The 16,041-nt window shown below is 34.0% G+C and overlaps 1 protein-coding gene and 1 non-coding gene across 2 annotated transcripts; one reads left to right on the top strand and one right to left on the bottom strand.

Moving 5' to 3' along the window:
* The first annotated feature begins 5,394 nt into the window (after positions 1-5,394).
* Trnam-cau (transfer RNA methionine (anticodon CAU)) lies at positions 5,395-5,466 on the top strand. Its single transcript has one exon. It is a non-coding gene; the product is annotated as a tRNA-Met (tRNA).
* A 4,067-nt stretch (positions 5,467-9,533) lies between these two features.
* Positions 9,534-14,836, bottom strand: LOC133321684 (nuclear transcription factor Y subunit alpha-like). The gene is made up of 4 exons (XM_061530769.1): positions 14,677-14,836; positions 10,308-12,212; positions 9,727-10,242; positions 9,534-9,637 (listed from the first exon to the last, which is right to left on the bottom strand). Exons 1-4 carry the CDS (start codon positions 14,834-14,836, stop codon positions 9,534-9,536), a joined length of 2,685 nt encoding a protein of 894 aa, XP_061386753.1.
* Positions 14,837-16,041: the final 1,205 nt, after the last annotated feature.

Below are 16,041 nucleotides of genomic sequence, written 5' to 3' on the forward strand. Positions count from 1 at the left end.
TGTTGAAGTGAGTGTGTTCAAGTTGTTTGTTCAGTTCAAATGTGTGCGTGCATACCATATTGATATAACAACAATGTGATCTATTTGTAGAGGCGGATTTGTATTTGGCAACTTTTATCAAATTAAACATTTAAATAAATAACATAAAAAAACATGATTGAGTATTTTTACAATGACAAGTAGATTATCTTGTATGTTTCAACATATACATAAATATAACAGCAAAATGTTAATCATTGAATAAAAGAGATTTTTGAAGGTTATTTTCTTAAACTGCAAAAATCTTCCCATTTTTACAATTTTTTTTGTTGATAAAAAGGAACAATTATTTTTGTAGTAAAATATTGTACATTCTTGAAAGTTCTGGAACGAGCAAATTTTGTTACAAATATAAAATTTTTGTTTTAGAAAATAAATTCTCAATGCCTGTAGTTAGTATTAATCATGTTTTTTTTAAAGAAATACAAATTTAGAAGCAATTACCAAATTCAGTAATCTTCAAAATATATTGGATCGATCTTAGAGAATTTTTGGGTTTCGACTTCTATTTCTACATATCAGGAGTGACTTGATATTTGTTCTCTTATCGAAGTTATAGAACTTCAGGTCGTCTAGCTAATTCTCCGCATATGCTATCATATTAAAATTTTGCTTTAAGATAAGTTATCTCATCCTTGACACTTCAGGTGTCGTTCTACAATTTTTCCGCTTATACTCGCCTGTTGATTTCAAAATATTTTCAATAACCATTGGGTTTCAAGTGTCGTACGACGAAGCTGCAATTGATAAATTGAATTGTTCATACTTGTTCTTCCAAATCCGAACAGCAGACACATAAAGGAAGGGGCTTGCACCACTTATGATATCGATTCATGATCATCCATTCTTCTCAGCTACTAGAGAATCTGAAGGATTGAAGAACACTCTAAAGCGGTTAATAAATGGGGTATGATGCCATAATGACCGTTCATTATAACCTAGGACAGAATGCTAGAGCACATTTAAATCTCTTAACATAAACGAGTTAAGGTCTGGTATATAACGCGTGCAACAACTTTTTACAATGAGGTATATTCCTTGAGCACCTCAATCTGCTTGAGCACCTCAATCTCCTTGAGCACCTCAATCTCCTTGAGCACCTCAAACCTCTAGTAATTGTCATTGGTAGAATTACTAGAGGTTTATAAAGGTTATATGTCTTTGCCATAGAGATTGGCAATCTCTCCAGAAGCTGTTCAATGTCTTTTAGTTCCCTCTGCAAAAGGAACTAGGTCATTCTGTTCCATAATCCAATCGTTCATTGATACACGTCGGTGACTTTCGTCAATGAACGAATTAAATGAACTATATGAACGAAAGAAATCGGACATACATTTAATTGTTCCTTTTGCGGAATAATTCCTTTGAACTAGTTCGTTTCCGAACGCCCTGTTGTCGGTTGAGTTCGGAATATCTGCTGAAATACAATCTTTCCATGCATATTACCGGAGCCGACCTGTTGTGGATGCGATTCTGGTTGACTCAGTGGAACCAACACCGGCTTCCATTCCGACGCAGACCAAAAGGATTTGGGTAGAAAATCATTTCTACTACTTCTAGAATCTTTGATATTGAAAATTGGTGTAGCCCCAATATGATACCTCCAAAATTTACCCGTAAATATTCAGTTTGTATAGTTTGGTGGTTCCGGAACGAACTACTTTATTGATTTCCGATAAAGGAACGATAGGAACTATGTCCAGTTCTTTAGTTCATATAGTTCCTTCTTCTGATTTCGTTCCTTTTTTTATCTAATTCCTTTTTGAGAGCAAAGGAGTTATGTGGAGCAGAAGAACTATATGGAACAAAGAAACTATAGGAAAAAAGGAACGAAAAAGTTAGTTTCGCTCTGTGAACTAGATGGTCCAACTCTAGTATTTTGGCCATTTTTGAAATCTTTTTCAAAGAAATTGTCTGTTATTTCTCATTAGGTAGCAAATCTTCGTACCAAAATTTATCAATGTGGGTTCAATTTTTAGGTATTTTGTTTGGGAAGTTTCTGTAAACAAATTGGATGTATTTTATTATTTTGGATACTCATTTTGTAGAAAATATCCCAACCAAAATTGAACAATATTGGCTCAACATTCGGGGTAAGCCCATGCAAAATTTCCTTCAACTATTTGGTATTTTGGGAATTTTCCTATTTTAGATTTTCATTGAGTGACAAATCTTCGTACCAAAGATATAAGTCCCATGGCACAATGTTGCCTAAATTTAATAAACAGCTTGTACATATATATATATTTTTTGGATTACATATGTTAAGACGTGATTACGGACGACACATATCAAAAGCAAAATCTAAAAAATTCAATTTCATGGTCAAGATATTCACTTTTCAATTTATAGTTGAGTGCAGAAATGTGTACAGTACCAAGCTGTGTATACAGTGCAAATTATTTAACCATTGGGCCCCGATTTTTTCCCCAATCTTAGAACAAATTTCTGTTTACATATTTAATGCAAACTATCCTAAATAGGATATGTACAAACTTGTACATTGCTACATCCTTGCATTCGGGAGATACAGTACATTCTTTCGGAAAAATTAAAGTCCGATATCAAGAAAACCAAATGCAAAATCGACAGAAAAATCATTTTAAATTATTCTCTATATTCATATGTACGAGAATCTAAAATAATTCTGATGGCAGAATTCGTACAATTTGTATACGAAGCGATTTAAATAATTTGGACTGTATACACAACTTAGTACTGTACACAAATTTACCGTCTTCACAATATTGAAAAGTTCATAACTTTGCCAATGTGTCAGGGTTAAGCCGGCCAGGGTTAAGCCGTGTTGTAGAGCTTACATTTAATGCGCAGCGTGTACACATTTATTTATTTTAATTTTTATTTATTTTTTAATTTTATTTATTTATTTATTTATTTTTTTTTTTGTTATGACGTGATTATAAACGAAACATATCAAAAGAAAAATCTAAAAATTTAAATTTTTAATCAATTGAGTGCAACGATGTGTACAGTACCAATTTATGTATATAGTCCAAATTATTTAAATCGCTTCGTATTTGATTGTACGAATTTTACCCTCAAAATTATTTTTAATTCTTGTAAAATTATTATTTTCAAAAGTAGATACTGTATCTTCCGAATCCAAGGATGTGGCGACGCCAAATTTTGTTCATATCCTATTTAGGATAGTTGCTGTAGTCAGTTCTGTAGTCACGGAAAAAAATCGAGGCCCAAATGATTAAACATTTTTAATGTCCACCTAATGATGGAGGCTATAAAAAGTTCGCCTATATGGAACATAACGACTTCTATTTACTTCTTTTGTCCTAATATTAGGGGAGAGGGGGCACCTTTGAACACTTTTTGCTTTCAAGCCTTATAAAATTTTTTATTTTATAATTTTTGGTTTCTTATAAATTTTAACTAATAGGTACATATGTAACCTTTAAAATGAATATACATATGAACTGCCCCCCCAGGGGGGCAGCTTTGAACAGGGTTTGGTATTTTTGAACGACATGGTTTTTTACAGTGTTTATGTTCAAATATGTATGTATTTTATTCATACATATCAGAAACGCATTAATTCATTAAAAAATATATAAAAAATTTTCAAAATTTAAACAATTTAGATCAAAAGTTATTAAAACATAAAATGACTTAAAAACAAAAATTAATATGGTGAAAAATACAAAAATTTAAATTTTTATCCCATTTGAAATTATAGAAATCGAAGCCAAAAGTTAAAAAATCCTTTTTTATATAGTTTAATGAGCATGTTAAATCGCTTCGTATTGGCATTTTACGGAAATTTAAAATACCTTTTTTGTAATAAATTTGTATGAAAGAAATTACATTAGTTATGTTTGAAATGATTGTTGGAATGCAAAAAATTAGTTTGGCGAAAGAATACAATCACAGAAGGATTCCTGCTCCCTTACAACCAAATGAATAAAAGTTTACAATGACACTGAGAAAAGTTGCTGTCAGTCAATTTTTCTGTACTGACGGAAAAAAATCAAGCCAAAGTGGTTTACGCATATAGAGGACAAGATTTTGCCATATACAAAAATGTGGTTGTGGCTATAAAAATTAAACCAAGATTTTATGAACCTAACGACTTCTATTTACTTATTTTGTCCTAATATGGTATTAAGCACATGTTTAAGTCCAAGGATATTTGTTAAATTTTTATATCACATCGAAGTTCGATACTTTTCCTGAAGTTAATGCCAATCAAAATTCAAATTAGCAAAAGCCATGTTATCCCATACCAAGTTTGCAAAATAATTATTCAATCGTATCTCAACTATTAAGCTAATGAAGTAATAATGGTTAGTTTTTTTTTCGCAAACTCCCTCAACTTCCCACCCAAAATACGCCTCAAATGTCCGCTTAGAATTCCAAGTGATTTTTTTCCTCGCAATTTCAATTTGTTTGCAAGGCATTTATATTTCAACACCGGAAATGTCCAAACAAGTTTTACGCCATTTTTATTTTGTCGTCAAAAAAAAAAAAAAAGAAAAAAAAACTTTGACAAATGGGAATCAACTGTTGTGATGGGCAAATGACACACAAAACAACTCTACTCAAGAATGAAAGAAGTAGGCCAACCATAGCTTCCTTTTGGAAATGGCAAATAGTGAAATGGTGTCAAGAATATAATTGAGCCTCTTCTCATTCTGTGCTCTATTTTTTTTTGCTAATTGTGGCAATTGGCGAAATATGGCATTTGAGTGGGAGATTGGAAGAGACATTTGTGTTTTGCCTATATTCGTGGCAATTATGTCTTTAGGATTGAGGAAATTCTTAGTGAAGTTAAGTGTCCACCAAATGTTTGTAGGTAAGAAGTGGAAGAAAAAAATGATAGGAAGTCACGACGAAAGAGAGGGGATTCTTATACCTCCAATACAGTTTTTAAAAAATTAGGTTAATATCGGTGGATGGTAGGGAATTGTTGAAGAGATAACCATTTTTTTCTGATGGAGGGTGCAAACTAAAACATTCCGTAATATTTAGACCTCAATTCCATTGCATTTTCTTCTTCAGATGTTGCTCTAAGTGATTGCATAATTTAAAACAAAATATATATATTGTTTAGAAAATTGCTTTCAACAAATATTGATAATGTCCATATTCTGAAATTTAATAACAAATTAAGCTATTGTTGTTGCTTTTGTCGTTTCACAACATAAAATCCCATGCATAATAAAAACCAGCAAACTAACTGACTACCTAACCTCAACCCTCTTCCGTACAATTTATTCAATGTGCGTTTTGGTGATTGTTATTATTGTTGTTGTTGCTGTTGCTGCTGTTATAGAACAATGTGTATTTGCTTGTATACGGCATTTAGCACGCATTAAAATAAGAAGCAGAGTGGCGCAGTGGAAGCGTGCTGGGCCCATAACCCAGAGGTCCGAGGATCGAAACCTTGCTCTGCTAACAGCTCAAGTCGAAAGATTTGGAGTTCGGGTTTTTTGTTTCATTTTTTTATTGAAATATATTTTTTTAATTCTTAAAATAAAATACGAAAATGGAGCAAAAGAAATTCACCACTTTGGGTATAAAAGTAACAGATGTCACATTTTTTTAAAATGAAATTGGATCCATAAACATGTCATTCTGCAACCTATAGTAAATTTTTCATTTTGTCAGACACAGAGTTGTTTCTTAAAATGGGACAAATTTATGTGAATCAATTTAAAGCAAATAAAAAAAAATTATCAATCAGACGCCCTTTGGTTATTTGGATAAATATCTGATAAACATTAGGAGTTTAGTGCATACTTTGCATAAAATCAGAAGAAAAAATAATTAGGAGATATATATAAATCTGCACCGATTTCCACGAAACTTAACACACATCATTTTAGACTTAAATCAGTACGCCATGCTAAATTTCGTCCAAATCGAAAGATATATAGGGACTTTGGTACACCATTTACATTAAATCGGACGAAAATATATATGGGAGCTATATATATAAATCTCAACCGATTTTCAGGAAACATAACACACATCATTCTAGACCTAATTAATTACGCTGCGCCAAATTTCGTGCAAAACGAAATATATATAGGGACTTTGGTTCGCCATTTACATTAAATCGGACGAAAATATATATGGGAGCTATATCTAAATCTGAGCTGATTTTCATGAAACTTCACGTACGTCATTTTAGGCCTAATTCAGTATACTATGTCAAATTTCGTGCAAATCGAAAGATATATAGGAACTTTGATGCACCATTTACCTTAAATCGGGAGAAAATATATATGGGAGCTATATGTAAATCTGAACCGTGTTTTCCCAATTTCAATAGATCTGTACTTTGTTTACAATTTAACATGGACAGACGGACGGACATGCATAAATCGACTTAGAAAGTAATAAAGTCTAAGTAAATTAAGTCTATCTCGTTTCCTTTTACCTGTTACAAACATATGCACAAAGATATAATGCCCTGTACCACAGTGTGGTGAAGGGTATAAAAATAGAGCAAAAGAAATTCATAGAAAATTAGTTGTTTTTTTTTTTTTTGTTCAGAGACAAATGTCTTCATAGCAAGTATAAAGGTCATATATACGAACCTGGGAATTATTTCGCTATATTTGACTTATTAGAGGTCAACAGCTCCTTTTTCTTAGCCTGGAAGTTTTCGGTACATTTCATCCTCTACTTAGTATAAATTTAAAGATCCAACACTCTTCTTGGACATACGATCAACTTCTCGGGTCTATGTCCGCCAGGAGTAAATATATACGCCATATTTTTCACACAAAAGTCAGGATCCATTAGGACTAATATTTGGCGGCGTTACAAACTCTTGGGGCTGCACAAAACTATAGTAACCTGACAACATAGTTGTGCAGGGTATAACAAGTAAAAATTATATTAGTTCATGGCATTTGTATAGAAGCAATATAAAAAATGAACCTGTATTGAACCAAGAAGTTTCTAATTCACCAGGAATCTGAAATGCGTGCAAAATAACGAACATGGACCTGGTCCTTCTTTATATGGCAAACATGTTTGAAGAAATATGTTTTTCACCATTCAAGAACACAAAATGTTCAATTACAACCACTGCGGTGGACAATGCGGAACCTTGGTTCCAGTTTATATAGAAATTATTCTACAAAAAGATTGTTCGGCCTCCAAGAAATCGCAATAACAATTTACAAGCACCTCGGCCTGAAAATGCGAAAAGAGAACCTTCAAAACACCAATATGAAGCGGAACTACCGCGGAAGGGTCTAACCCTAATTATTAGACCCTATCAGGGAGATTGTCTGCCCAATGCCCAATTTATTTGAAAAACATACTCAAACTCCCCAAAATACGGAAATTTGGAAGGAACCGAATAATGACTCAATATTGAACATTATTTGAAAGGCAGATTTTCTACCCCCCAATGGCAATCCAAAATTTTAAATTAAAATTTTAATTTAAAAAAACAACTCAAAATATCAGCATTTGGAAGGTACCGTTATATTAGGGTTACCCTAAAAATGAACCGATATACAACAAGTATTACAATCGGATCCCAAAATACTAAATTGCATCTATTTCGTTAAAAAAACGTGACAAAACCCACAACAAAATTTCCATTTCAAATTAGAACAGAAAGTCCACAAGCTCTTCTTCATACAAAACCAGAACAATTTCTTCACAGAAAACCAGAAGGACTTCTACATAGAAGATCAAAAGGTCTATATTATAGAAGGGTCTTCACATAGAAGACCGCAATGTCTTTTTATAGAGGACAAGAATATCTTCATAGAAGCCCAGAAGGTTTTCTCACCGATGTCCAGAAGGTATTCTCCATAGAAGATTAGAAGGTCTTCTCCATAGAAGACCAAAAGGTCTTCTCATAGAAGACCAAAAAGGTTCATATAGAAGATCAAAAGGTCTTCTTGTAGAAGATCAAAAGGTCTTCTTCATAGAAGACCAAAAGATCTTCTTCATGGAAGACCAACAGGTCTGCCTCATAGAAGACCAAGCGGTCTTCTTCATAGAAGACCAAAAGGTCTTCACATAGAAGACCAAAAGATGTTCTTATAGAGGACCAGAAAGTCCTCACATAGAAGACCAAAAGGTCTTCTTCATAGAAGACAAAATGTTTCTTCATAGAAAACTAAATGAAACGGGTATAAACTCCACAAAGCACACATATTAAACAATAATATTATTAAAATTATTTCATATATGTTTATATATATATTTAAAAAGATAAAACATATACACTGAAATATCTTATTTCTTAGACATGAAGAAATTAATGAATTTATTTTCGTGTGTTCATTTTTGTTTATTTCTATATCTTATACAGTTCTTGATTTGTTCATTTGAATATTTATTTATTATGTGGTTTTAATAGTAGATAAAGTACATATATATTATGTACTATATATAAGGTATAATGAAAAATAATACATAATTATTATTTATGATATTTTATAATAAAACAAAAATAATTACGTAATAATTAATGAAAAAAAGAGAAAAAAAGTCATAAATGAAAATGAATGGCCTTTTTTATAAACAAAATTACTTAAAGCTTTTCTATTAGCATATAATATCAAAATATTAATTTATTTTTTTAAACAATTTATTTGTGATTAATACATAATTTGTATATAAAGGCCTCGTTAACAAAAGAAGAAAAAAAGTAATTTATATTGAAACAAATTTTAAACATGGTTTTACGTTAAAGTTATGATTTTTATTGTGTTATTAATGATGGTCATTAAATTATTGCTGCGATTGGGTGTTGAAATGAATTATTGTTAGAATATTAAATTGTGAAATGTCAATTTTTTGTTTTATAATTTAATGTCATTTAGTTTACAATCTTATATTGTATAGGTGATTTTAATTTAAAGAGCTGTTTTATAGTTTTTTTAACCAAATCATATTGTTAACTACAAAACAATAAAATGAACAAATTAGTAATTTGAAATTTGTTTATAACAAAAAATAATAGTACATATTTGACATTAATTTATAAAAAATACAGGATTGTTGTTTCCGTAAGTGAAGATGATAAGACGAATATTATCTGTAAAGAAAAGAAAAATGTGATTAGTAATTTTTGATATTGATTTGATTGAATTTAACTGATGCAAAAAATACATCTATAAAAATGAAGAAGACCTTCAGCTCTTCTTTGAAGAAGACCTTCAGTCTTTTATGAAGAAGACTCTGCAATTTTATGAATACTTTCAGCTTTCTATGAAGAAGGCATACAGCTCTTCTACGAAGTTAGAGAAGACATTCAGCTCTTCTACGAAGATAAAGAAGGCCTTCGGCTCTTCTATGAATATAAAGAAGACCTTCAGCTCTTCTATGAAGATAAAGAAGTCCTTCTGCTCTTCTGTGAATAAGATCTTCAGATATTTTATGGGGAAGATTTTCAGCTCTTCTGTGAAGATAAAAACCTTCAGGCCTTCTCTTTAGTAAATAGTTTCTACTTTAATACAATACATACAAACGACTTCTGATTTTCTTTACAGCGCTGAGCTGCTATCATTGCCAACATCACTTCCCAAATCATTGATAATATTATCAACATAATTCTTCTCGGGGGCGTCCTCATTCGTTGGTGAATCATCTAAAACAAACCATACAAATAAAAAACAAAAATCACCGATTAAAATATTTAACGCTTACTAGCAATGATTGATTATATGATGACATTACCTTCAGCGAATAAATTCAAAGGTATATCAGTCATAGATACATCATCTCCATCTAAATTATTTTTATTTTTATTTATATTACCATTTGTTTTTGTGGTATTTTCTTGTGGCACTCCTGGTGCAGTTACAGCTGCAACATGATTTACATCGCTGGATAAAGTGGTCGGTGATACAGATTGGCGTTGTTGCTCCTGATCTTGGGCCGATACAAAACTATCATGAGATTCTGTATTATCCGATGTATTATTTGAATGTTTTACAATTTTATTATTTCGGTCATTGCTGCTGTTTGTGTTATTTTCCGCTGAATCGGGATTTGGTGTGGTGGATGAGGGTACGGGTGATACTAGACCTTTGGCCAATGTTATGGCCTCATCGATTTGGGTAAATATTGAGGGTGCCGTATAGGGTAGAACTTCATCATCAAATGTTGGTGGTATTACACTTGGCCCGGTATCGACTGCGGTATTTGTGGAACTTGTACGTGATGCGCGTCGTTCTGGCATGTCAATAGGTACTGTGAAAATGGAAAGAAATTTTGTATTAAATTTTTTTATTAAAATTGAAGTGTTTTTTCCTTACCAATATATTCACAATCATCGTCTTCTTCCTCCTCATCATCCTCGTCATCGATGTTCAGACGCCGCAGACCAGTTGGTGGTACTCGCTCATTGGCCCGTTTCAATTGTTCTTTGCGAGGACTTTGTGTTTCTTCGTCTTTGAGGGGACTAAAGGATTTCTTGTGTTCACGTTTCTTGCGTCCCGGTGAAAATGGTGTACTGGCCACAATATTTTCTGGACCCAAGAATAGTGAAGGATCCAAAACAATATCATCAACCACCCGACCATTTTCCAATTTCTTTAGACGAGCCGGCAGAGGTGTTGATGGCACCACCATTGGCGTATTTAATGTACTGGAAAGTCGGCTGCTGTTACGTAATGGTGTGTTAGCACCAAAATTGGCGGGTACAGCTGTTGCACAGAAATTCTCATCACGTGAATCATCATCACTATCTGATTCCGATGAAGATGTACCCAATACCTCTACCTCATCACAGAAGGATACTGATAGATTTTTCTTCTTTAGATTATTGAATTTGTTTCGTACACTTGACTTGGATACAAATGTTCGGGCAATGGGATGATTGCAATTTTTAACACGAACATGGCAATTGAACCATTGTTTGCCAAAAGTTTTGATGAGATGAGTGCGAGAGAATTTGGTCGGCGTTGTTGTGCAGGGCGATTTGGAATTTTTAATTTTATTATGCCGGGCCACTGATGAGGACGACGACGATGATGACGAAGAGGATGATGACGACGAATTATGTTTTGACAATTTCGATTTTTTATCCGTTTTTGCGGGAGTTGTTATTTTTATAAAGAAACTACTTTTAGGCTTAGCCGCCGCCGCTGCAACAACATTACTTTTGTTTTTCTTTGTCGAAGGAGAACCATCATTTCTATTTGCCGCATCTAATGAGTTGTGGGCGGCTCTTTTTTGTTGCTTTCTAAATTCCTTCATTAGCTTCTTCATATTATCACGATGTATTCTTACAACACATGATTTAACATTGAATTGTTTAAGGACTTGTTGCTCCACTTTCGATTTCTTCTCACCCATAGGAGGTTCAAAAAGTTTTTGTTGTGCTTTTGTAGGGGTTTTCTTTATTGGTTCGTCCATTTTACTTGGGGAACTGTGCGAATTTCCTTTCATTGGTGAATAATCTTCTAATTTGGTTCTTTCCAGTTTGACCTTGAGCTGCTTTCCAAAGGATGTTGGAATATTTTTGGGTGGTGATAGACTGCGAGATTTATTGGCCTTCTTTGTGGCACTTAATGGCGACGGTATTGGTGAGGGCAGTGATTCACGACGGCGTTGATTTCCTTCAGGATCTTCCTCACGTTTATGTTTTTCATTGAATTTTTTTACTTTTTGTTCATGATTGTTGCTATCGCTACTTGCCGTGTTTTTCTTTTTGCCATCCGCGGTGTCCTTGTCATTTGTATCCACTTTAGACTTCTTCTTGGGAGGACTATCATTATCATCCTTGCGATGTGAATTTTCTTTACTTTTATTGCTATGCTTTTCCGAGTCATGTTTCGATTTGCCACCATCATGGCTTTTCTTTTTACTGTCGTCATGTTTTCTTTCATCTTTGTGATGTTTAGAGGACTTGTCCGAACTTGAAGACTTTGATTTCGCATTATGTGTTATAGAATTTTTCCTATTGGCTGTTTCATCATGTTTCTTGCTATGATTATGGCTGTGTTTTTCTTTCTTCTTATCAAAAGAGGAGGAGGATGAGGAATTACTCTTGTCCGACGAATCCTTGCCCACTTGTTTGAATGAATTGTTTTTATTTTGATTTCCACTGTCCTTACTGATGTTGTTCGATGAACTTTTCTTATCTTCTTTATCCTTTTTCGATGATTCCTTGGCCACTGGCCCAGTAGTTTTCAATTGATCAAAGAGATCCATGTTGCCTGCATTCAATGTAAAGCAAAAGGCAATTAGTGTTACATATTTTTACAAATCTTACAAAGGGTAGATAAATACCTTTTTTACAGTCTCCGTAAAATAACCTTCAAATTGATGTCTTTCAGAATTACTCGTTAAACTGTACAACCAAAAAATCCGAGTCAAAAGATGACTCCTAAGAACCTGCTGTAGATGCTACTGCTGCTGCTTCTTCTTCTCCCACCAAAATTGTCTTTGCTGTTTTTTTGGGGAAATAAACGCCAACTATGCAGCTGAACTATACCAAACAAAAATTTACAAGGACCACATGTTTCCTCACAGTTACGCCAATTTTTTTTCTTTCGCTGACAAAGGCAGCTTCTTAGTATCACTTTTTTCTTCAACACTGTTTCCTTCTGTATCACCAGCAGTAGTTCGATTGCATTTTCCTTTGCCACCAAAAAAACCTCGACACTAGAATATTTTTCTTATGACAATAATTTCTTTCCTTTGCGTTCTTCTTTAGCTCTCCATAATAATTGCGCGCCTTTTTCTGTAAACATCTCACTTCGAGGGAGGGGCTAAACTAAATTTACAACAAATCGAAGCACGATATTTTGTTAACAATTATTTAATTTAAATTTATTAACAAAAATTATTACAACGATCTTAAGACGCCGACAAATTTTGCAATTTGCTTCTTCTACTTCAATTCGCCGTATTTTGTTTCAGCTTCTGCTTTGTGTTTCATTTTCGCTTTATTTTGTAATGTTGGCAATGCAACTCTGTCAGTTGGAGAGGAACAGGGTTGCAATAGATGGTATTATGTTACACATACCAAATGTGTGAATAAATTTAAATTATAATAAAAAAAATTAAAAATAAATATAAATAATAAAAAATATATAAATATAAAAGGCCTTTTTTTAAAGAATATTCTTTCAAGGCCTTAACAAGGCGTGAATCTTTTAAACACTATTTTTTAAGGACTTAACAAGGCGTGGAATTTTTAAAGGCATTAACAAGGCGTGAACTTTTTAAAGGCCTTAACAAGGCGTGAACTTTTTAAAGGCCTCAACAAGGCGTGGATTTTTAAATATTTTTTCACGTCTTTATCAACGCGTAGATATTTTAAATTATTTTTCAAGGCTTTTAAAAAGCCGTCGATTTTTTAAATGATTTTTCAAGGCTTTAAAAAAGTCCTGGATTTTTAAATGATTTTCAAGGCTTTTAAAAAGGCGTGAATTTTTTAATGAACATTTTTAAGGGGTGGATTTTTGATGTAAGGCTGCTATTTAAAGCCGTTCACTCAGATACATTGTCCATTCTTTATACCTGAAAAGAAAGGAGTAGAGGAAAGATAGTGGATGTTTGGGCTCTATTCGGGAGAATTATCAAGTAAGTGTTTTGACTATCTCAGCCGCTTTTGTGATTGCCAGGATTTCTGCCGAAAATGCTGCAAAGATCGTAATGATTACATGAGTTGTAAATGGCTGGTTCCTTGCATTAAACGCCCGCACCAGTAAGGCTCGTAGATGGAGGAATATCTACGAGTCGTCTGTAAATATCTACAGATTCGTCAGAGGTAAGGAGCCACTTTCTCAGGATTCGTTAAAGTCGTTATGATGTGAATACTCCTCTCTAAAAAGTCACAAACTGGCATCGTGTTAAGGATACTGGCGTGGCCAAAATTCAGGGACTTCCAGGCATCCGTTTCCCGGAGCCACATAGCACATCTTGCAGCCTGGAATTTTATCAGAAAATCCAGTGGATGGACATTCAGAATTGCATTCAAGGAAGCATGTGATGTGCTTCTTAGCTCTCCGGTTGTCAGGATCGACGGCGATCGCTGCACGGTACTCATTTTAGCCAACCGCATCTTCTTGTTGATCCCTTGCTACCATACAAGGTAACCACATGTCAGAATGCGGGGTACAACCGTTACATACAACCAGAGTGTGATCTCTATTTTTAGTCCCCAACTCTTACCTATAGAGTTCTTGCAGGAGTAGAGTGCGATCCTCAACATTCTTTTCATTTTACTTTCTGGTCGAGGACTGTACCGAGGTAGTTTGTTTGTAAAGAAAGGACTTAGATAACACCACCCAAGGATGGCAATCGGAAGTTGGGGAATTTTGGTAAATTTTCTAGTGAAGTGTAAAATTTCTATCTTCGTGGGGGTACCATTAGCGTGTGCCCAGTTGGACAGAGTTAAAAGAACACCCTGTATGATATCAGAAATAGTCGGCAGAATCTTCTCACCGACCAGTAAGCCTACATTATCGGCATAGGCTACAACCTTTATCCTAAGGTGGTCGAATTTCAGCAGTATCTCATTTTTCACCAAAAGCCATAGTAGAGGAGATAATACTGCTCCCTGTGGTGTACCTCTGTTGACAGATTTCCTCACGGAACTCTCTCCAAATGACGAATTGATAATTCTGCTTTCCAGCATTCCATCAAACCACTCCGTTAGGAGGGAGAGGATACCTGAACTATTGAAAGCAGAATGGATAGCCTCCAGCTTCACATTGTTGAAGGCTCCTTCGATGTCAAGGAACGCAGTCAAGGTGTAACCGGAGGTCCACACATTCTTTTCGGTACGTCCGACCACCTCATGTAAAACAGTATCCGCCGATTTGCCTTTCATGTTGGCATGTTGGGATTTGCTAATTTTATTGGGGTTGATAATACTTCTAATTTCAGAGTCAATTATCCTTTCTAAAGTCTTAAGTAAAAAGGCTAATTGGTCTATAGTCCATAGGTAGTATATGACTCGGCTTTCGGCTAAAAATACTCTGCAGAGTGACCAATACTCGTTCATCTGCGAACTGCAGCATGACCGGTATTATGCCATTTGGGCCTGGGGTTTGTAACTATTTATTACCCATACCAGCTTTGGGTAGCTTATAGTGTTCTTTAGTTGCTACTCTATCAAAAAAAAAAGGTTTTATTCTCTTCGTTCAACACAAATTTTACAAATGGAACACTGGTAATTTTAATATCTCCCTTCATTTATAATGTTTATTTCCCTTTACCAAATTCCCCCACTGTAAAAAGATTCTAACGGTCACAAGAGTAACATTCACTCCCAAATAGTACAACCCTTTCACATCTAAATCTAATCTTGTCGCGGAAAGTTCATGTGCAACGGAATGTCAAAAGAACTTTTGACACACGCGAAGAGAGCTATCCAACCAACTTTAATTAACGCGTTCGTGAGAGTGGCTGAGTGTGTTTTTTGTGTGTGCGGACGACCGAAAAGAAAATTTAGAATTTAAAAAAACAAATACAAGTGCTTGCAATTGGAAAAATAAACCCCCTCGTTCAACAGTGTACGGATGTAGTGAGAGAAAATAAACAAACAAGAAATGTTCTATCCGAGTCAATTAACAATTTGTGGTGTTCAATTTCAAGTGAAGTGTTAAAGTTTTCATTCAAAATTCATAAAGAAAAAAAAACCAAAAACTACAACAAGCAGCGAGAATTTCAAACGAAAGCGAAATTATAGGTGAGTGTTCTCTTTGGCAAAAACAACAAACATGCAAACAAACAACAATTGCATGAGAGAGTGAGTGAGAGCGGAATTGTTGTTCAAAAAAATAAGCAAGCAAAACAAAAATAAACACACAAACCACCACAAAGGTAAAGTGTCAGGGGACGATGAAATTTTTTTGCAAAGTGCGAAAAAGGCGCTTAACTATTATTGTTGTTTTTTCGTTTGTTTGCTAAAAATATTTAAAAAATTTAGTGAAAATAAGAGAATTAATATAAACATATCTATAATGGAGAAGAGTTAATGCCAATAGGCAGCCAGGTGCTTGCACACCTTGTGTTTGTGCATGTGTTTCTGTG

The sequence above is a fragment of the Musca vetustissima genome, unplaced genomic scaffold, assembly GCF_032173495.1.
Source record: "Musca vetustissima isolate MV318-11 ecotype Yass unplaced genomic scaffold, APGP_CSIRO_Mvet_v1 utg33886, whole genome shotgun sequence".
NCBI lineage: Eukaryota > Metazoa > Arthropoda > Insecta > Diptera > Muscidae > Musca > Musca vetustissima.

Excerpts from the sequence above, each read along its gene's own strand:
- LOC133321684 (XM_061530769.1), bottom strand. The coding sequence starts at position 14,836 with ATGAAAGGCAAATCGGCGGATACTGTTTTACATGAGGTGGTCGGACGT. Across the intron at positions 12,213-14,676 it reads TTCTGCTTTCAATAGTTCAG|GCAACATGGATCTCTTTGAT; the intron begins GTATCCTCTCCC and ends CATTGAATGCAG. Across the intron at positions 9,638-9,726 it reads TTTGAATTTATTCGCTGAAG|ATGATTCACCAACGAATGAG; the intron begins GTAATGTCATCA and ends GGTTTGTTTTAG.